This window comes from Patagioenas fasciata, chromosome 4 (assembly GCF_037038585.1).
Source record: "Patagioenas fasciata isolate bPatFas1 chromosome 4, bPatFas1.hap1, whole genome shotgun sequence".
Classification (NCBI taxonomy): domain Eukaryota; kingdom Metazoa; phylum Chordata; class Aves; order Columbiformes; family Columbidae; genus Patagioenas; species Patagioenas fasciata.
The window spans coordinates 56,099,162-56,122,527 of record NC_092523.1 but is presented as its reverse complement, the minus strand read 5'-3'; the positions used below and the strand labels follow the sequence as shown (position 1 = coordinate 56,122,527).

The 23,366-nt window shown below is 41.5% G+C and overlaps 1 protein-coding gene across 2 annotated transcripts in view; it reads right to left on the bottom strand.

Annotated features, from left to right (window-relative positions):
- RASGEF1B (RasGEF domain family member 1B) overlaps positions 1 to 23,366 on the bottom strand; it is a 141,686-nt gene that overhangs the window by 46,714 nt on the left and 71,606 nt on the right. Inside the window, exon 4 of one of the 2 annotated variants that reach the window (XM_065837788.2) lies at positions 10,729 to 10,809. The exons of the other annotated variant lie outside the window; for it this stretch is intronic. Within the exon in view, the coding sequence (XP_065693860.1) occupies positions 10,729 to 10,764 (36 nt within the window). The 5' untranslated portion in view covers positions 10,765 to 10,809. The remainder of the gene's footprint in view (positions 1 to 10,728; positions 10,810 to 23,366) is intronic. 2 annotated transcript variants of the gene reach the window in all.

Genomic DNA, 23,366 nt, shown 5'->3' with positions numbered 1-23,366 from the left:
ATGTCAGTGGTACTGATTTTTAGGACTTTGGTGGTCATCCAGCTACTATTTCAGAAACAAGAAAATCTTGTTATTCTGTAGAAAATATATAAAACTACATCTGGTGGACTTCCTATGGAGTTATTTTCATTGAAATATGACAGCTAATTCAAACGCATTTGAAAAAAAAAACAAACAACACACCTAATCTGCTGGCTGGAATTTTTCAAAGCTTTCTTTAATTGACTGTAACTTAAAAACATTTTCATTTGTAGTAATTTTTTTGTGTGTCAAAATGGTATTAAGGACAATGAGATTTCAAGTTACATAGACATTTCTGATCTTAAAATTCATGCAGCACATGAAAAAAATGAGACTTTTCAAACTGTGCAAGAATAATAGAAGCAACTTCAAAAACTGCCATCTTTTCCTATGTAGTTCTTCTCAGTAGCTCTAAATGGAACTAATTGGTTTTCTGTGGCATATGCAACTAAGCAAAGAGAGGCGCAGGGGCTCATAAAATGCAGTATTTGTTGGGATATATTTTTCATTGATATACACCAATATAAAATTTGTTCTCTACTCCACTGTGAATCAGCAAAGTGAGTTAGGTAGCATTTCTCTTGAGAAGGCTCCACAGTGAAACCCAAGTCCCAACCCTCCTCTGCCTCATGTCTTGCAAAGTCATTACTGCCTTTGCAAAGCAGACAGACAAACCATTCCTTAAGCACAAAAAGTTGCAGACTGGAGTTCTGAAGCTACCACAACAAGTCACATTGCCTTGTACAACTATAGTGCACACTGCAACAGAATGCCAGGTCCTCCACGTACAACTGCCTCCCATGTGCAGGAAAGGAACTCAGGAATTCCTGGCTAAAATTGTACCACAGAACAGAAAAGGTCATTGCTTTGCTTTCAATGGGATCACTGTCTCTAGCTATTTCCTGAGACCATGTGTAGCCATGCAGAAGTAATGAGAGATAAAAAACAAGAAAAGGCAACAAAAAGAAATCACTGAATCCTGACTGTGAGGTGTTTACATTTGGTGGCCTGTAGTCTGCAGAACGCACTGGGGAAGGTTTCTGTCTAAGGGATTACATGAAGGCTTCCAAGCAGTTAGAGGGAGTTCCTTGAGAGATGAAGCTGAATTCCTGCTTCTGAGGGATGAGGATCTGTGTGAAAGTCACACTGGGTCTCCCTAATGCTGCAGCTCAGTCTGCCCATACTTGAGCAGATTTCTTTCTCTTACTCTCTGTTGTGACATGTGAATCCAATCAGTGTCCTGATCCCTTCTGGATATCACATACTTGCTTTGCTTCAGTTTTACCACCCGACCACACACTTCCTTTGAAAGCCTGCCTCCTCCATCGCTTACTTCCTTTCGTGTAATAGTTCCCAAACTCTGACTGTGTTCTGGGCATACAGGCAAAGCTTTATTCCTGCAACCCAGATCCAGACTGAACGGCACACTGTGATGCTACAGCACCAGTTGGCTCCCAGGATGCAAGATGTGGTGCGGTTTAATGCCTCTAAGCCCCGTCATTAATGTTTTATAGACTTTGTACTCAATCTTGGGCATGACTACTGTCCTTTAGCTAATGCCAGAGGGAGATGAACCTGCATCTATAGTAGTAATGCCCAGAACTGTGGGCTCTGACAGGTTCTGTTTTGCTCAGCCTCAACACCTTCCAGTCCTGCTCGGGGGTAGGACATGGCAAGCTGCTCTGCCAGTGACAGTGTGTGTATGTCAGCACCAAGGTGAACTGTGCTTTCCCTCAAGGTACTGGCTCAGTTTCTCTCTGGTCTTCAATCAGCAATTGCCTCCCAATAACCCTGAGAAGTCCTGTGCCAGCTGCCACTGCTATTCATAGCAAAAAGAGGAACTCATGAAAGAACACATTGGTTAGCAAATACACTTACACCATAGAAAGCAACGGAAAAATTTGCTAGACGGCATGAAGGCAACTTTCAGAATTTTACTGGGCACGTCCCCCCCTCTCCCATGCAACAATTTCATTTCCGCCTGCGAGCTTAGATCTACATCTGCCAACATATGGGCTGGATACAGATTGTCGCATGTAGGCTTAAGGTGCTTTAGCAAACTCTCCAGCTCAGACCAGGTGCTTCTTTCTAATGCCCCTTCAAGTAACATATGGGCTTCCAAGAAAATCCAGCTGGGTTTGCAGACCTCACTCTTGAAGTTATGTCAAGTCAGACCCTGTAACAAAACCCATCTGTACCAGCTCCCAAGTTCCCTTTGTTTTGTATTGCAACTACTGTCATGACAGTAACTACCACAGTGCAGACTAGAGCTCCCATTTTGAAGTAGATATAGGCTCCATCTACCCCTAGGACTCCCAGGATATAAGAAGGTTTCCAGAAATTTTAAGAGTAAATTCAGGAGTTAATTGCTTTGCATATGTCTAAGACTCTCCAATGCTGTTTAGAATTGAAGGACAACAATTTCTTGTCACACTCTTTACTCCTCACCTTATTTTCCAGAGTTCAACTACAACAGCTAACTGGATTTAGCAAAAACACACATAAGTGTCTGAGAAGGCTTCAGAAATCTTGTCATGATGTGTAAGTTGATGGCAGTTGGATTGTGGATCCCCACCATGCAAACTGGGAAAGCACAAACTGGAAAATTAAATTCAGACTTACAGACTATCTGATCCTGTCAGATCCATCTGGCTTACAGGCATGTAAATTCAGTGATCAAATCAAAATACCCAGCCTAGAAGGACTACTCTTTAGTTCTCATTCCTACTATACTTACTGGTTCCCAGGCTCCCCATCTTCACACATCTGCTGGGCAGGCATTCTTTTTCATCTAGTTATTATTCCAAAGGTAGGTGCCCCTTTTCCCAGAGATAAGGAGTTTGTTTTACTCGCCTCCAAGCAGAAACCACTAAACAGAAAGTAAATAATGCTAAGTTTATCAGAAATCAAATTTAATCAAAATTGAGTGGTCTAAACTCCAAAATAAACTAAGCTATATCACTCAAAAAAATTATGTGCTGCATCCTTACCACACTGATATTTTTTGTGTTCTGTCATTGGAGAGCTTCTCTACCTATACAGTCCCTTGCTGTCCATATTTTCTTTCTCGAGTAGACTTGTGTAAATCTGGCAATCAGTGAGTTCCCTGGAGTGAGTTCACTCCACTAATTTCAGAGGCAAAAGTCCTAGATGAGTTTCCTCATCAGGAATATATATTGAGTTTCCTAGATGAGTTTCCTCATCAATATATATTGAACGAGCAGATAAAAGACAGTACTGAAAGACTTTATCTCTGTAGTTCATATCACCAAAGTGCGATGAAAACATCTCGCTCAGGAGGGTAAATGAACTGTAAGTCACACAGAACTTCCTGCAAACAGTCACTGTGGGAGTGTGCTCACATATTAAGGAGATGTCATGCAGTCTCCTCTGCTGAGATTTAGCTGAAGTGGCTTGAACAACTGCTAAAAAAATCCAGTAGGCAACAGGAGATCAACGCAACTTATGAAATGGGATCTTCAAGAGCACACACCACCAGCCCATCTTGATGGTAACAGAGTCAATGAAAGCATCACTACAGTAAGGCTATCTACCTATTTCCAAAAGTCCTAAGCACAACACTTACCTTCCTAACCATGCTAATTCAAATACAGCACAAGGTGTTGGGAAGCTCAGGTGGCTTGTAATGAGTTGAGTGCATTTCAGCACATCACTGAGATGCTGTGGTGAAAAGGTTGTGTGTGACATGAGACGTTTTCAGGATTCATCTAAGACGTCTCAGAGGTAAAAAACCAAAGGTATCAGTTAACAATATGCTTCAAAGGTTTGCATGTGAGGGGCTACTCACAAACACCACTATAAACACACTTTTCAAAGTCATCTATTTGTCCTTAAAGGTATTTTTAACAACACAGCATTAGCCAAAGTTATCCACAGATAGTAAATTTTCGAGAGTTGACCTTGGTGGCAGCGTTCTTATTTTGCACACCACCACCGAGCTGCATAGAGTGGTCATATTCCCACTGCACAGGTATCCCAGGGGACAGCAGTGACCAGCCTTCAAACTTTTTTCTATCAGTAGGCCTGTTAGGATCCTCTGGATCAAGCAAAGCTTTTTTTTTTTCCCTGCATGGCAAGAGTGGAGCCAGAGGCCATGCTCAATGCGGCACTGCAATAAGGACAAATTGTACATCTGCTAATAATTCAGTTCCACAAAATCATTCAGTGAGAGTGCCTTGGAAATGTCAGGTTTTCAAGTAATTCCACAGCATCCATCCCTTCTTTCAATGTTTGCCCCTCTTAGCTGCTGAACTATGAGTCAGAACAACTTGAACACCAGAGGAGACAAAAGGTTACTCTGAATTTCACTGCAAATAGATGCAGTGACAAAATAAACAAACTATCATTCAAGCTCTGCTTTCAGTTCTGCCACTGAAAATTAGTAAAGATAAAACAAATTTAGAATGGTGTCAATTGAAAGCCATTTTTCCACTTTGATCCTTTTGCATAAACATAGAGTTGATCCATCAGATAATCTGGTGGTAGCCAAGAGACTCAAGAATTCCATTTTGAGGAAGTCCCAGAGAAAGGCTGTTGCATGAATAGGGGTAATGCTCTCTTTCACTTCAAATCAAGTCTGGTGCTCAGATTTTGGGTTAGGTTTTCTGTGTCTTGTAAGTTACCTTACTTCAGCAACCACTGGACCTGATGCTGATGGCAGGGCAATCTCAGAGTTGGACATTTTAGAATCAAACCACTGGAAATGTTTTGTCAGTTGTTCACATTTCTGACACTTAAATGCAAAGAGAAGTCAAGGAGCTGGTTTAACATAGCCTTCACCTTTCAGAGCAGCACCTTATTACTAATTTTCTTCGATTAGATTTTAATGATTGACCTCTTCAAGCATAGAATTTGGCAGGGACTTCTGCAGCGGCCAAAATGAAGGAGAGTATTCCAAATGTATCAGTGTTTCCACATGAATTTTGACCCAAGCCTCTAAAGACACTCTTGCTAGCTTTCATGGAACAGGGATATGATACATCCTTTTGCATTTCAAAGAGAAGCTAAATGTTTACCAGAAAGTTCTAATAAGTTTTGAATTTAATAACATCCAGAACTGTATTGCAACAAATAAACACAGACTATCAAGCAATCTTCACATTGCTCAGAGCATTGTCCTTGCAGTAGACATTCTCGTGCGTGTATGAGGAAAACATACTGTCAAGTAAGACAGCCTGCAGCATTCTCCACTTGTTATTTCACAAGAATACCTGTGGACATAAGGAGCTTTACATCAGCCTCCACGCTCAGGAGATTTTGGAGATCAGAACTTTGAGATAACCAGCAAGCCTAGCTGTATGCAACGCTTGTGGAAAAACAGATTTGGAAACTCCTTGGAGTATTAAACACTAAACTGAACACACAAATACTAATCATGAGCAGGTCTTGCTGCTCAAATCCTGAATCTGGGAGGCTCTCCTTGTTTATTTACACTTGCTTCAGAGAGCTCAGGATTAAGTTTCTGAAGGGAATCCATTTGCATAGGTATGCTCTGAATATATCTTCAGAGCCTGAAAAACAGATAACATTTCATACAAGGAGAATAATACACCCTTTGCTATGAGGCATCTGGCAAATAAGGCAGAGTTTCTCAGGGACAATGAGGCCTTTTCACAAAGGAAGCACAGCTGCATGGAGCACTGGAGAGCTGCAGTAATGCCTGTACCAAAGACTTCCAGTATAGGCTTGTTAGAGGGAAGAAAAGACTTGATACAGGGGCTATAATCTAATTTATCTGAACACATTCTTGAAACATTGCAACCTCGGTTAGGTGGGATGCAACCCATCATGGACCTGAAAGCCATGTGAGATTGCAGTGTGGGTGCAAATACCAAAACTCAAATAGCTAATGAGACAGAGGCAAGTACAAGAGCTCCTTTCAGCAGTTGATCTAGCTAAATAAACTGAGTTTTGCTCTCCAGCCGTTGAGCTGTCTTCAGCTAATACAAATTCACATAGCTTTGTGGAAGTCAATAGAAAGGCTGCAATTACAATCTTGTGCATAAGAATTACCAAATTTCAAAGTATTCAGCAAGATTATTCATAAATCAAAACATAACTGCATGTACCCCTGTCCTGCATCTCAACTTCCCGGCCACCTCCCCCTCCCATCGTCCCCCGGCCACACACACACAAGCTTCACCTTCGGAATCCCCTCCTATCAAAGAACTAATAATCCTGCACTCGTCAAAAAGTTTTGGAGAGGGATGTCTTGAGGATTATTTCCTAATTATTTCTGCCAACAAGTAAGACTCAGTTCTGAGGAATCCTTGAAGAGTTGAAAGAAAGCTTGGAGGAAGAGGAACTGAAAAGAAAAGGAGATTCTGAGAAATATAAAAGCATCACAGGCTGAAAGTTATGACAAGCTGTCACTGAAACAACAATGCCAAATGCCTTAGAGAAAGAGAGCTAAAACCAGCCAAAATGTTCCTTGGTACAAGAAAGCTAGAACTAGAACATTTCTACCTTTAACCAGTCAAAAACAATAAGCAATATTGTCAGAAAACAGAAGCTGGAGCCCAATAAAAAAAAAAAAAAAAATTCTGTTTCATTTCCTTACAAATCCATTTTTTAAATACATCTAGTCACCTTAGTGTTTTTGAGGCTTGCTAGCCAGTAGTTTGGAGACTTTAAATGCCTTTGCTGCTTCAGAAAAACAAAGCAAAAATGTAAACTAAGATTCTCATGTAAGTTTATAATTTCAGAAGATAAGATTTCCAGAAAAATAACAGTTAACAGGAAACATGAATTGAAGTCAATAGAGCATGCATTGCCTCATCATCAAGGCAAAGAATTGAGGCCAGAGTAGAAACCCAGAGGACCAGAATCTGGTTTTCTTCTTGTCCCCTCAACTATCTGACAAAGAAATTCTTGCCTTCAGATGAACTGAATGAAAACGTACAGGCTGCTTTGCTAAGCCTCCCACATTACAGCTTGTGAGCCATATAAACAAATTACCTTCTACAGTTAAAGGTACAAGGGGAGAACTAAGCTCTGCAGAGCACTTCTCAGAAAACAACTCTACCTGACACGGTCTCAAATTGCCCAGTCCTCATTCCTGCAGCGGCAGTAGCTCTTCTCCCCTAATAACACCACCAGAATTTGGGCAGGAGAGCGTCAGTTAGGCAGGAGTTTGCACAGAATCAGTGTCCCTTAAACTCTGCAGACTTAGTCTGAATCAGTCCAGATCCTATTAATTTGACAATTTTCAGTAAGTGTCCATGGGTGTTGGGGAAAAGTACTGAAGTTTTTCTGCTTTTGCCCAGAAAAAACATATAAACACATTCTTAATGCTAGAATGGGAAAAAAATACATATTTCTGCTCAGTATCCTTCTTTGGTTATTTTCACAAATAATAATGATCTTTCTTCTTGGCAGGCATGCTATTTTTATGCTTGGAAGTCTGTCTCTTTCAAAAGGAAGGATTTTCTTTAACAACATATAAAGAAGCAAAAAGACTGAAGAGAAAACACATGGCTCACTGGGATCGATACTGACATAAGCCTTCAAATGAACTTTGTCTTAGGGTTGTTTAATCCTTTATACAGGAAATTTAGTTCTATTTTTCCAAAAGTGTCTTTGGGCAACTACACAAATCCCATTCCTTTAGTGCAATTGTACTAATTTTAATCACAAGCAGCTTGAAATCACTGAAATACCTTCTGACTAAAACTATTAAAGCATTTGACAGTGATGCATGCAAAACAGCATCCTGTGTTTAGGTTGTATCATTAGTGGGAGATGTTTTACCTCATATGATGATTAAATCTTGACAGTTGGTATCACATTTACCACAGCTGTTTGACCATCATTACTCACACAGATGACAGCAAATCTGCACTCATTCAGCTGAGGTCAATGGTAGTCTAGCACAGAAATACTGTAAATAATAGAACAAGCAGCCTTTTATTTGTGCACTTGGAGCAGATACAGAGGAAAGAAACCCATCTTGAAACTCATGAAAAGAGCCGAGAGCCTTGTTGCCACAGCCATTTTTCTGAATGCAAATACCAGTTCACAGCATTCCCAGCTCATCCCCGGCCTGCAGCTGTACCAGTACAGCTTGTCTGGGAAAGCGGTGGCAGGAACACTGCTTGGGCATGGAAAGAACTGACAAGAAAACTTCTGGGTCAGCCTCCCAATCCATTTCATCCATTCGTCTCACCAATAGTCATACTGTTTGCCACAACTGAAGATGAACACCTAGCCTGAAGCCACTTAGGTGGCAGATCCACTGAGAGGTCCAGAGCTATGAGCCTTTTGGCAGCAGCATATACATCTAGACTAATATACGGCAGCCACAAAATCACATCTTTAAAGTGATGGCAGGGATGTGAGGACAAGTTGTTCTGAGCATGTACACTCTGATGTTCAGTAAGCTGCTAACTGCCATTTACATCTCCCTAATGTCTGGCCAGCATCCTGGTATAGTTGGCTATTCTAAATATCTCTGCCAATACAGCCAAATCACAAAGGCTGTGTGGTGGTGACATCCACACTAAGCCAAAAAGAAGCCTTTATTTAGGCACAGTTATACTGGCATAAGATGAGTTTTAGAAGCACAGACTGCACTGGTAGAGGATGGAGTAAATCAAATTTGTTCAAAGCACAGATTTGCTTTCCTCTGAGTGTACCAGTCTTGTCAAAGCACTTCGTTAAATTTCCATTACGTACATGGCACGCAACCACAGCATGAGCAGGATTTTTCCCTCAAAACCATAAGCTGTGGCACAAGGAACTGCTAAGTCCATTCCCACTGTGAAGCAACTGTGATTTGAGAAGATTTTTGTATCATCAACTTATTTTGAGGAAGTAACATACAGCCAAAAGGTCTCTACAGGCAACTCCACTGCATGTGCTGTGCAGAGATTAAAGAGTTGTAATTCTGGAGGATGCAGATATCAACAGGTAGATGACAGTTATCCTGTTTATTTGCACTCAGCAGAAACTTTCAGCTATATGTATCACCCCATAAACTTCCCCTCCCCCGAAGTAATACCTTAGCAGAAGCATCCAACCAACAGTAAACTTCAGGCATATTTTGGTCTTAGGGGTTTGATGTGAAGAGTAATGTAACACGATCACAACCACCATCCCTGAATTAAAGGTATACCAAGATCCTGAGAAGATCACTATAGGCAGGTCAGTCTCCTCAAACCCCTTGTCATGTTAAAGCAACTAGTTCCATTTGGTTTCAGCCATGAGACAACATTGAGCGAAAAACACTTATTCAATTCAGACATTTACACCGAGTATGTTAAAGTGCAGGCTGACAATATTTACTCACCCAGAAAGTCCTCACTTCCTCCTTTTCACTCAGTCTCCAGCATCCCTCTGTCCATTGCTGAGATCACCAGCAGTTTATTGAAAAAAAATGCATTAAAAAAAAAAATCTTTATTCCATCCTGATTCAACTTGCAGTTGTGATTCTGCCTTTTCTCTATGCACATAAATAAAACAAGCCAACACTTTATCCTCCAAGTCATTCAGCATTCAAGCTTCACTCCAGCCAAGGTTATCCCTCTAACCTAGGAGTACAGTTTCTGTCTGTAATGAAGTTTCTTGGGTATTTTGTGTGTTCCTGGACTATTTTGATGGATGGAGGCCAGAATGTCCAGCACCTGGCAAGACTAATCCTGACACAACCATTCCAGGGCAATGGCTCCTTTTGCCTGGTCAGATGTCTGCACCTCAGTGAAGATCACCAAGTTGCCTCAAGTATACTCACAGAAAAGACGGCCTATCCCATTCATTTCAGCCCAACAACAGCATCAAAGCTGATTTGTATTGAACACCAAATATTCAAAATAAACAACCAAAGTGCATTTTCTGTTGCAGAAACTTTCTAAATAGTCAGAAAACAGCATAGCACCAGAGAAGAGAGGGAAAGAAAAAAACCAGCAACTGCTTCATGTTCTTGTGAAACAAGGTTTTGGGTTGCTCTTTGCTTTTCTTTGCTCAAGGGGTGATATAATAAGGATATTTTACTACCACTTCCAAGCACAGAAATGCTAGTTAAATCATCAAGTTAAATATCCAGGAGGTAGAGAGGGAACGTAACCAAACAGGTGTTTTCCACTACATGCTATGGTTCAGTTATAACCCTGAAATTCAGTCCCGTTTCAGTGAAACTGCCTCAAAATCTGAGCCCTATTTCCCATGAATGTTTACTGAGTTTCAGAAGAACCGTAATGCTTTTGGTTCAAAACCATGGGAAATATGTTAACTTCATATGATCAAACCACATAAAGGATGAAAATGAGCAGTGTAATTTGAGCTTTGTTCTGAAAGGTTTGGTTTCATTCAAACACAAAGCACAACCCAGCTAGTGGGAGTTCACATGATGCAGAAACAGAAATATAAAATACACAAAGCCCCTCAGAAATGAAAACTAGTATTTTACACAGTGGTCCCACTTCCCTTCAAGTGTTCCTAAGCAGAAGTTATAGTATTGTGCACTGTTTTCTGTGCTTCTTTTTCCACGTTTATACATGAAAACTCAGGTCTATCTCAAACACTACACCTCTGCTGAGATATCATGGTGAACAAGCATTGGTTTGAGTTTATATATTTTTTGCTTGTGTGTTTTGTTAGGGTTTTTCAATTTGAAAAAGTAAACACTACAAATGTTTGCTTTGCAATTGGAATGACTGTTTTTGGCAAATTCAAGTTGAACATTGAATACACCATGCCAATCTTACCACAACCAATATTCCTGATCATAAGACAGGAAACGGTGATCTGGTTCCCACTGCTTGTACACACAATCTGCAACACAAGCAAAACAATGTGGATGCTCATGTTATACACAGTGCTACAAATCCTACACCCATGACATAACAAAGTGCCACATTTAGAGGAAGAACACACTTCTGGATTTAAAAATACAGCCCCCAAGGCAGACTGTGAGAGGCTCCCTTTGCCCAAGCTGTAAGTCAAGTGGAAATTTGATCATTATCACGTTTTACCATATCAAAGTCTCAGAAATAAGCGCCATTAACTCATTCTTACTTCTGGCTGGTTGCATTTAGTCTTATAACTGATATAAATATTGATAGAAACATATGACACACTGTATTCTCCAGGAGAGAAGGTGTATGGAGTGAAACAGAAGAGAGAAAGTTTGATCCCTTGTTAAGTCAGAAACTTCTTAATACATACAGAAAATGATAGATGATATTTCAGTGAAATAGTTAGATTTCCGAGGAGGTGTCATAGCCCTCAGCAGCCAGAAAAGAACAAGGTCTACAGAAAAAGGATGGAATATGAATGGAGCCTCTGGAAAATTTTCAAAAGACAGAAGGACTACAAAGCAAATACGCTGCACCAGTAAACAGTCTTTTGTGAGAACTCTAATTATACTACAGCTAGGCCATCAGCTTCCAGGGATGCAGGGCCAGAAAGCACTTGCAAGACAACAACCAAACACAGAAGGGACATTTTTTTAGGTGTTATTCTGGTATAAGCAGATAGAACTCTTTTTTTTTTTTTTTTCCCCCTCCCCGTGGGATTTGTATTTTCTACACTTGAAATAAATACTTTTATTTGTATTTAATCTAGTTTGAATTAAGACTCATTGCAAGGTCAATAGTAACATCAAAACATTACACAAAGGTAACACCTTGAACTACATCTGTGAGTAGGGCTGGCTGAAAGCTCCTGAAATGCTGCACTTTAAAACAGCCAAGGAGTAACAGGACATGGCATCACACCAACTGCACAAGACTGGCAGGGAGCTAGTGCTGTTGGAGTTGGGCTAAGAAGAAATGTTTCCACAGAGGCCAGTAATTAGCAGAGATCTCTGGCATACAACCAAGTCTTCAGAACATGCTGAAATCCCAAGGCCCAAAGAAATTTTTGACAGTATACAATCTGCTGTGTGGAGAGTGCCTCTGGAGCTAAACATCTCTTTGGCTGCAATTTCAGTACAAGTTGGGCTGTCCCTGCCTGTTTGCAGCATTTCAAACATTTCCTTGACATCATGTGATGGCCCTATCTACGTAAGCGATCATCTTAAAATTTAGATGCCAAACATGCCTCAGCACTCTTACAAGTCCTTACAGAGATCCAGGCTGAGACCCAGAAGTCCCCTTGGACCCATGTCTGTAACAGAACAAACTGACACTCAAAATCTTCTCAATCTTCAAACATAACTGCTCCACTTCATGCATCTTCTCAGTCATTTCCAGGTGCTGAGCGCAGTGTTACAGCAGGGTTCAGTGAAAAAGCACATTTCAAATGCACACCCATTAGGAGTTATGCCTGATGTCTCCTTTTGCTATGTATTTACTTGACTTTGTAAATATCCAGTGCCCAAGAGTAACCCTCAGCTAATAATAAAACTGACTGACACAGTCAGTACACTCAGGTTTACTGACCCGAGGCTGGAACAGCTCAATGTTGTGGAAAAACAGAAACTAGACACCAGCTAAGCCAGTACTTCCCCCTTCAGAGTCACTTGCTGACATGCAGTATCTTTCACTCAGCAGCCACCAGGGTTTTATAAATAAATTTGCCAAAAAGAACCCCCACTCCTAGAGATTCATTATGCTTCACATTTCCAAGTCAAAATTCGCAGAGACCTTTCACACAGAATGCTATATACTAGAAGTCAATTTACAACAAATGGTGTTACCAAAATCTGTGAAGTTAAAAGCCCATCGTGACACTGAATCATTTTTAAAGCACTCAGGAGACTTTGCAGCTCATTTTGACTGATTTTGTGGCAAAGAGCAAGAGTGCTCTTTTGTTTCAGCCTCTAGGGTAACACAATTTCCCCCCATTATTTCTTCATTTTCATACGGATGGAGGCAAATTTATTTTCACTCTGTTTAGTTGTCTGAGTGGCCTTCTGCTTCATGCAGATGGCCTTTTTATGGAGAAACAAAGGACAAATAGCTCTTCATGTGCTTTTTTTTTTTTTCTCTGCTGAAGGACCTTTCTATTCACCAGTTCATCTTAGCAATCATATGAGGCACACATAAGTTTCTGTCTGACCACCTTCCTTTTTTACACATGCTTGGTCAAAGCTTGCAGCTTCACTTTTAGCCTGTGAGAACTTCCCTGTAATACTCTTTAAATTAGCAGTTCTTTCTGGCTGCAGCTCTTAAGTGGGCTAGTATATCTGCATCAGTGACAGATGACTGCTGCTCCCAGGCCACTTCAGTCACATTTCTTTTGTGTCACAGTTGACACTCTAGGTCAAATGACATGGCAGCTTTAACACTGCAGTGATATTTCACTTCATCTGTCTCTGGGGGTTAGGTTGTTCTTGACTGAGCAGCACGGGGAGAAGAGCCTGCCACACTTCATGCCTTTCTGACTTAGGCGGGATCGAACACCTACCACTCTTGTCCAGTTTATTATTATGCTGGTGTCCCACTATATTACGGATTACTGCTTCTTCCTTTGACGATCAGTGCTATTAAATTCTTAGGACAGAGTTCTCTTGTGCTCTTGGAATCAAAAGCTGTGTTATTTTCTCTAAAGGTCACATACAAACTAGACAGATACATTCCTTTAACTTCAGCCATGGCTAATTTCTCATAAACTATTCTACTGTAATTCTGGCTGACAATCTATTTACTTGCTTGATTTAAACATCCTGTTTGCAGGTTTGATTCAAGACCTTTTGCTTCCTGAAAATCTCTAGCCTGTAGAGAGCAGGTTGTTAGATGTTCCTGGCTTTTCAGGTCAGCTCTCTACATAAGAGCAACAGCATCATTACAAATCTGACGGATAAAATGCAGCCTGTCAAGATGAACAAAATCCATCTTCCTTGTTGGTTTCCATTTAGAGTCCCCTCTAAGCCCACCATTCAGCATTCCTGACATGAACAGCTGAAGTTCATTTGTATTCCATAAATGGTGTTCACTTTTACCACGTCTTTCCCTATCACAATAAGCTGTGACAAATTCGTTATCATGCAACCTCCTTTACACTCTCTAACCCTACTTAGAGAATCTCACAGTTTGTTCCATTCTTCAGGCTGAAGAGCAAACCAGCTGAGAGACATGCCTTCCAGCAATGCACTTTTGTGGCAAGCAATCACAGAATGTTAGGGATTGGAAGGGACCTCAAAAGATCCTCTAGTCCAATCCCCCTGCTGGAGCAGGAACACCTAGATGAGGTTACAAAGGAATGTATCCAGGCGTCTTGAATGTCTCCAGAGTAGGAGACTCCACAACCACCCTGGGCAGCCTGTTCCAGTGTTCTGATACCCTCACTGAGAAGTTGTTTCTTCTCAAATTTTGAGCGGAACCTCCTGTGTTCCAGTTTGAACCCATTACCGCTTGTCCTCTCATTGGTTGTCACTGAGAAGAGCCTGGCTCCATCCTCATGACACTCACCCTTTATATATTTGTAAATATTAATGAGGTCACCCCTAAGTCTCCTTTTCTCCAAACTAAAGAGACCCAGCTCCCTTAGCCTTTCCTCATAAGGCAGATGCTCCACTCCCTTCATCATCTTTGTTTCCCTGCACTGGACTCTTTCCACCAGTTCCCTGTCCTTCTTGAACTGAGAGACCCAGAACTGGACACAATATTCCAGATGTGGTCTCACCAGGGCAGAGTAGAGGGGGAGGAGAACCTCTCTCGACCTACTAACCACCCCCCTTCTAATACACCCCAGAATGCCATTGGCCTTCTTGGCCACAAGGGCACAGTGCTGGCTCATGGTCATCCTGCTGTCCACCAGGACCCCCAGGTCCCTTTCCCCTACGCTGCTCTCTAACAGGTAACTCCCCAACTTATACTGGAACCTGGGGTTGTTCCTACCCAGATGCAATACTCTACACTTGCCCTTGTTATATTTCATGAAATTTTTCCCTGCCCAACTCTCCATCCTGTCGAAGTCTCGCTGGATACATACAACCTTCTGGCGTGTCAGCCACTCCTCCCAGCTTGGTGTCATCAGCAAACTTGCTGATAGTGCACTCTATTCCCTCATCCAGATCACTGATGAATATATTGAATAATACTGATCCCAGTACTGACCCCTGAGGCACTCCACTAGATACAGGCCTCCAGCTACACTCTGCCCCACTGACCACAACTCTCTGGCTTCTTTCTTTCAGCCAGTTCCCAGTCCACCTCACTACCCGATCATCCAGACCACACTCCCTCAGTTTAGCTGTGAGGATGCTGTGGGAGACTCTGTCAAATGCTTTACTCAAGTCAAAGTAGACCACATTCACCACTCTGCCATCATCTATCCACCTCGTTATGTCCTCATAAAAGGCGATGAGGTTGGTCAAACACTACTTCCCCTTGGTGAAGCCATGTTGACTGCCCCTAATGACCCTCTTATCCCTGATATGCTTTGGGATGGCACCAAGAATAGGTAGTTCCATCACTTTCCCAGGGATGGAGGTGAGGTTGACCGGTGTATAATTACCTGGGTTCTCCTTCTTGCCCTTTTTGAAGACTGGAGTGACATTTGCTTTCCTCCAGTCCTCAGGCACCTCTCCCATTTCCCATGACTTAGCAAAGATGATGGAGAGTAGCCTAGCAATGAGTCCAGCCAGCTCCCTCAGCACTCACGGGTGCATCCCACCTGGATCCATGGATCTATGGATGTCCAGATTGCTTAACTGGTCGCTAACCCAGTCGTCATCAACCAAGGCAGACTCCTCCATTGTCTGACTTCCTCTGGGGCCTCAGGGGTACGGGGCTCCTCAGGACAGCCTCCAGCGGTATAGACAGACAAAGAAGGCATTCAGTAACTCTACCTTCTCTGTATCTTCTGTCACCAGGGCACCCACCTCATTCATCAGTGGGCCTACATTGCCTTTGGTGTTAGTTTTATCTGCCATGTATTTGAAGAAGCTCTTTCTATTCTTCTTGACCCCTCTTGCCAGGTTTAATTCTAAAGAAGCCTTCGCTTTCCTAGTTGCCTCCCTAAACCCTCTGACAACAGCCTTATATTCTTCCCAAGTGGCCAGCCCCGCCTTCCATGATCTATAAACTCTCCTCTTCCACTTGAGCTTACCTGGCAGTTCCCTGTTTAACCAAGCAGGTCTCCTGGTTCCCTTCCTTGATTTCCTATGTGTTGGGATGCTCTGATCTTGAGCCTGATAGAAGCAATCCCTGAACGCTAACCAACTATCTTGGGCCTCTTTACCTTCAAGCAGCCTTGCCCATGGGATTGCCCCTAGCAATTGTTTGAAAAGGCCAAAGTTTGCCCTGCTGAAGTCCAGGGTTGCAATTTTGCTTGCTATTCTGTTCCTGCCACAGGAGATCCTGAACTCTACCATCTCATGGTCACTGCAGCCAAGGCAGCCCTCAACCTTTACTGCTTCAACCAGATCCTTCTTGTTAGTGAGGATGAGGTCCAGCAGCACTCTCCTAGTTGGCTCCTCCACCATTTGCATGAGGAAGTCATCATCAATGCACTGGAGGAACCTCCTGGACTGTGGCTGGCTGGCTGAGTAGTCCTTCCAGCAAACATCAGGAAAGTTAAAATCCCCCATGACAACCAGGGCCTGTGACTGTGAGGCTGCTCTCAGCTGCCTGTAGAAGGCCTCATCAACTTCCTCACCCTGATCTGGTGGCCTGTAATAGACACCCACAACAGTATCACCCCTGCCAGCCTGACCCTTAATTCTCACCCACAGACTCTCAACTCGCCCCTCATCCGTGCCTGGACAGTACTCAGTACACATAAGAGCACATAAGTCTCACATCAAGAGCAACTCTATCACCACGCCTGGCTGGCCTGTCTTTCCTGAGAAGGACATAGCCATCTATGATCACATTCCAGTCATGTAAGCTGTCCAACCATGTCTCCGTAATTGCCACCAGATCATAATCCTAACATAGATTTCTAGCTCCTTCTGCTTATTCCCCATGCTGTGTGCATTGGTGTACAAGCATTTCAGAGAGCGAGCTGAGCACACCGATTTCACCCCAGGGGTATGGGAGGCCTCCCAGCCTTCATCAACTCCGGCATGCTGCCCCACTGATGCAAGCCCAGCCACAACCCCATCCCCCTTCAAGTCTAGTTTAAAGCTCTCCAAGTGAGCCCTGCTAATTCCTGTCCCAGCATCCTTTTTCCCCTGCGAGATAAACCTTTCCCACATATCACTGTCTGGACTGGTGTCTTGTAAAACCAGCCGTTATCAAAGAACCCAAAGCCCTGCCTGTAGCACCAGTCTTGTAGCCAATTGTTTATGGACTGAATTTTTCTATTCCATCTCATGTCATCACCCAAAACTGGAAGGACTCTCATCATGATGACACAGATGGTTACATTATGCTGTGTAGCAGAGAATAAATTCCCCCCTGCTCATCACAATTTTTGTTCACTAAAATAAATAAGGTGAAAGTGACCCCACTAACATATGTAAGAACTGATACCTATAGGTAAAGGTTTTTGCCCAGATTTTTGTTTTAGGAACAACAGCTGAAACACAGCATGGCATTTAAAGTCTCCCTTTCTCCCACTGTGGGCCTGCAACTTGAGTAAGGATTCACTTCAAAGTCTTAATTCACTCTCTTCCCACACCTGGCAGCACAACCTTCCATAAAACCATCACCTCTACTAAAGCTGTCCACAGCCCAGAGGGATGCTTGGGGTATGCTATTTTGTAAAACTAAGTTATTTCATATCCTAAATGACAGACAATGCACACCCTTTGTACAGATCTAACAGTACAAGCATAACCATATATAAAACCAAAGATAAAGCAGCACTGCCTGACAGCACAAAACCCATTAAACCACAGAGTTTTTTCACTTGGATTTTAGGAAAAGAAACTTATGCCAATGTAAGATATATTTGTATCTTTGTGCCTAAAGCCTTTCTCAAAAAGCTAATGGAAGCTGCAGCAGGGATGGGGAAATCAGAAATAATTATACCTCTGGAGAAGTTATGGGGAAAGTAGATCTGCTTACGATTTCACAAGTAGGCATCCTACTGTCTGTCTTAGAAAGATTGCTGTCTATCTACTAAGGGGCATTAACAAAGATTTCTGTGTTATATCTGATGGGAACAGCTAGATTAGTAAGCAAGAGCATTTTATCTTTTAGTTAAGGCATCACAAGCTTCAGGAAAGATCCCATAGGATGAACTATTTCCTCTCCATTATACTTGATGGGAGAATCTGGTCTCCTGCTCACTCCACCTTAGCACAAGATACTATCACAGCATCTTTCAAATCTGCTACTCTGCCCTGCAGCCATTCCCAAATGCCACGGACACAACCACATACAAATGGTGCTGAGCTAATGGGACTGTGGCCTTTATAACTTGTGTTACACAAGCTCACTCTTACCAGCCCTCCAGGCAGCGAGACAAACTAAAAGGAAAAATGGGTTTTCAGCTTGACCATTTCTTTTCATTTAACACCAATGACTCAAATCTTTGAGTCCTGTCTTTCCAACAGGACATGCATCCCTATTAGGAAGGGAACTTAAGTGATGTTCTGAAGGAGAGGAAACAGCTGCCATTAAACATCTTTTCCTTTCTATATTGCCATGGGATTAACAGCCACATGCCCAGCTGTGTGTGTGCCCAGTGCTCACTTCCTACTTTCTCTCTGGTGGTTTCTCACTAGATTTTTCTATTCACATTTCAAGAGCTTTCTTCTGTATCAGGAGGAGACGTTTACTTGCCAAAACTTAGGGAGACAGGAAGAGAGAGGAAAGCAAAACACATGTCTGTAGTAAGAAAAGGATAGGCCAATGTCTTCTCTGAACCATCACATTGGGTTATTCTATACAGATAAAAGCTTGAAAGTTGGTTGTTTACAGCTTGCCTTTTTTTTTTTTTCATATGCAAGATGTGAAGCTGCTACCCAAACTTGCCCAAACTAATCTGTTCTGTAAATAGATGCACTTGACTAAGTTAAAATAGCAGAGAGCTATACTGACTAGAGCCAAATACACATGCTGCCTTCAGTTAATATTTATCTTCTGTACTTAATTAAGAAAAGCAATGTATTGAGAATGAAAAACCCATTCAGAAGAACAAAATGCTCCCAAAAAAGCTTCTTCAGCTTCCTCTAAAAGGAAACAACAGCTTTCCAAATTAGAAATTTTTCAACCCGAAGTGATACTCAAGCACAATCTCATGAAACACAATACCTTACAAGTATGTTAAAAGGTTTATCTGGAAAATAGGGACTAAATATGTGATGAATTCAGACCACCTCATTCAGAACAGCAGTGTGCCAAGGTGCAAGTTCAACAACAGCAAATGGCAGGTGCAGTGCCAGGATTTCACAGCAAGGCCTGCCGCACCTCACGCCAGCAAGGAAGTTGCTTTGCAACCACCTTGTTGACACAGGTGTTTACCTGCTTTCTGCTGCAGAAAACTGGGAAAGGAAGAATATTCACCTTATGTCTGGCACCATGATTTGGACAAAGTGACATCTCTCTCACTCCACAGAACTACTGCAAGGATTAGCCAGCACTTGGGTAATTATGTTTAAGAATAGTCCTAGAAACAAGTTGTACTGCATACAGAACGAAAAAGAGACAAAGCAACACTTTCAGTTTACATAACACCATAAAAAAAAAAGTTGATACAATTCAAAACTGAAGAAAACCAAAACAAAACAAATATGACAAGGACATAAATGGCTTCTGGCTACCCCACAACAGTCACCTCAGCATCTTCTGCAGCTTTAATTGTATTTTGGTTCAAAACCTTCAGCAAAACTCAGTAACAAATAAATAAATAATAACAGATGACCACATCTGTGCCTTGGTAAACACAAGAGAAAACCATCTATACAGCACTTTACCTATCATTTCAATAAAATGTTTTGAAGCACAATACATGAAGAAAGGCCATTTAAAAAACAAAGCCAAACCATGGCATTTGAAAACAGAATACACTTCTATTTGGCTGAAGCTTTGTTGTTTTTTTTTCCATGCCTGAAACATTTGTTCTGCGATTTGAAAACATCTCCACTTAAATCTGCTGTACAGCTCCGTGTGTGTATGCACTGTGTGGGTACACGCATACATCCATTTCCTACACCGGGCACATACTTGCCCACGTGGCAGCACATCAGCACATACACACACAGCATCAGTTCTGCTCTCTCAGCCTCTGTTGCAGGCAAATAAGAGAGAGAACAATTGACATTTACTTTAGGAGTCCATCTTATCAGTTAGCACAGAATCTTCCTTTAGAAGGCTTCTCTTTTGAAAACTCATTTCATTCAATACCATTCTAGTTGCTGTTTTTTCAGCTGGGTCTCCTTTCATTTGATCCATTATACACCAAAATAAATTTATGTAAGCCAAAAATTATCTTTTTCAATAGCACTAGTTTCTTTCTGTTTCTGTCTCTTTCTGTAATCAAACATTTGAAATGCCCACTAGCAAAATACAGCTTCTTCTAGGGTTTAACACTGAGTCTTTTTGTACTAAGATGACATAATACCTCTTTTCTTCCACTCCAAATGGCAGAACAGAGAAGTAGTAAATGACAAAAACCAGATTATTAAAATCACTTGGAAGTAGTACAAAATAACTTCTCAAATTCCACTACTACATGCAATATACTCCTCCTACTCTCTTTTCTACTCAAACGATCTGGTTCATTAAAGGGACCCAGAGTATGGAATTGCATCTGTCCAACCCATTCACAGCAATCCTGGCAAAGATTTTCTCAAGTGACTAATATTCTCGTGTTCTTTAGCTTTTGATACTCACTATGTGGTATCTTCCAAAAGATGGTCAGAAAGCATTGTACGGTAACCTCCTTAAATTGAATCCTCTTTGTGGCTTTTCAAGGTGAGCACTCAACATCTGAGCTAGTGAAAAGAGCATGACATTTCTAACTGCCTTGGCCATTTTGTTCAAGGTCTGCCCTTTTGGTGTCATGAAGGTCTCTGAGGTTTAAAACCACAGTACTGAAGAAGGGACCTTCCAAGAGAGAAGCCTCAGTATGCTGTTTGCACATGAGCATAGAGACTATGAAACGCTGTACAAATAACCAAACCATCATCCCAGGAAAAGCAAGAAGAGAATCAGGCATGTCAATCACATAAAGCACTCTGAAGAACTAACTGCCAGCACTACCTCTATTAGACTTCAGTTCCTTTTGAACTGACCTGCACACAGACAGTGTTCGTTTCTGACAACACACACAGTTGTCTCAAGCCTTTAAACTGCCATCTTAAGCTTACATTTGGCCCCAAAATGGCATGTTGAATGCACAAAAAAGGCACTATATAACACTATATAACTTGACCAATGTATTGTCAGCATCCTAAAGTAAAAACTCTTTGAGAAAACTGTTCCTTAACTAGTCACTACAGATATTTATTTCTTACGGGAATTAAAGGGTTTCCTGAGTTGTATGCCCTGTACGTGGCATTTAAACTTGATTAAAATTGACAAGAGCATAAAATGGGTTTTTAAAAATTAAAAGAGGGCTCTACTCAGAAATCTGCGTTTCACATCAACTTTGATTCTCAGCAGTTAGGTTTGAGGTCTACAGAGCAATCTCAGAGGGCTAAGCCACAAATGCCATAGAAGGCTTTTAAATACACAGCTTCCTCACTGATAGTCAGGCTTGCTGAGGATTATACCTTGTCAGCCAGGGTTTCAAAACTGAAGAAAACAAAAAAAATAAAGAGCTTCTGAAATGAGACAAGAACAACTCAGTCCAAGGGGCAGGACTGGAGATTCCTAAGACTGCATATCATTGCTGAAACAAAGTAGGATTCCTCTCACATAACATAAACACTCTCAGTATGAACTCTGTAGCTCATCTTTGAGACTCCCCTGGTCATCCACGGGCAGACATGCACACCTCAGGTGTGAGCCTTTGAAAACAGACTCCTAAAACAGATCACACACCTGGCACCTTAAATGTGCCTCTGCACCTAACACAGGGGCAGTCCAGACACTAGCTAAGATATAGATTGCTCCATTATAGCCACAGAGTATAGGTAAAACGAACCAAGTCTGACTTCCTGCTAAGTTACACCAGTGTATATCAAGAGTAATTTCTGTGAAGTGGCTCATTAATAGAAGAGCTCATTCAAATATCTAACACTGCTTTGAGAAGTTAACCTCTGATAATCATGCCATTTAGATCAAGAAGGGGAAAAATGGTTTCCTATCCAGTTCCACAAAGCCGTTTTTCAGAAACTGATCCCTTTTATTAAGGAAAACTTCAATTACATATTTTAGTTGTAAATTAAAATTGGAGTCTTTCAAACAGGCTTGCCTTTTCATTTCCAAATTCTGTCTTTAATTTACTCCAGGCACTTCCATTCAAAAGCACAAGTACAACCCTGACAGCAAAAATCAAGGGCCTGAGAAGTACTTGCTTTATCTCTTCCTGGTGGGGAAAAATGTGTTTTTTGTTTACCCTGCCTCCAAATTTCCAAAAATCAATTTTAATGTAATCTAATAAGACGACATAAAAAAAAGTCCTCTTGTCTTAATGCTGCTGACCCTGTGGCAGAAAAAACACAGAGGTTTCAGGATAACTCTGATCCATAAAAATTGCATCTCATGTTCCTTCCCAGCAGCCAGATGTATATCCTGCCACAGAAGGGAACTACTAGATATACAACTCTTCTTCATATGATTTCAGTGATACCATCCCTCATTTTTAAATGAGTAAATGAAGTCAGGCAGCAACACTGCACTCAGAGTGCTTTAAGAAAAACAGGTTTCAAGAGTCCATTGACTTCTAACCCTATAATGCAGGAATAGGCTTATTCCTAATCATCATCAGGAGATGAGAGATATATTTAGAATCCTCTGGTAAACAAAACCACAGATGAGGAGAATTAAATTCTTGCAGAAGAGGCTGCCAGCACATTTTGTGCCCTTGCAAGGGCTCTGTTTATGACTTCTCTCAACTCCAGATGATCTATCTGCTTTTTGACACTGCTCTAAGTAAATACTGCAAAGTGCAGACACTCACTGCACAGAGTACAAAAAAACCACCAAGGCAGCTCTGCCATTATGCATGCAAAATGTCAACAGCCCTGACAGGAGAGTGCAAGGGCTTGAGATTTCTCTCTCCCATGGACACATGCATGCACCCACACACACTCCTCCTCTGAAATCCTGGCTCATGCTGTGGCATCTGACAGCAACTCAAACAAGCAAGAAACTCTTCAAAGCAGCCAAGAAGCTCTCATTAGCTTTAACTTATAACGAGGTGTATTGTGAGCAGCAATTCCTGCTGCTGCAACAAACATAATCCATGAAGAAAACAAATGCTTTTTTTTTTTTTTAGTTTTGATAACTTTAGTGAAAATATAAATAAAACCTCAACTATGATTAACAAATATCTCTTCATGTGTTGATCATACAAGTCAACAGGTCTGGAGAAAAACACAAAAA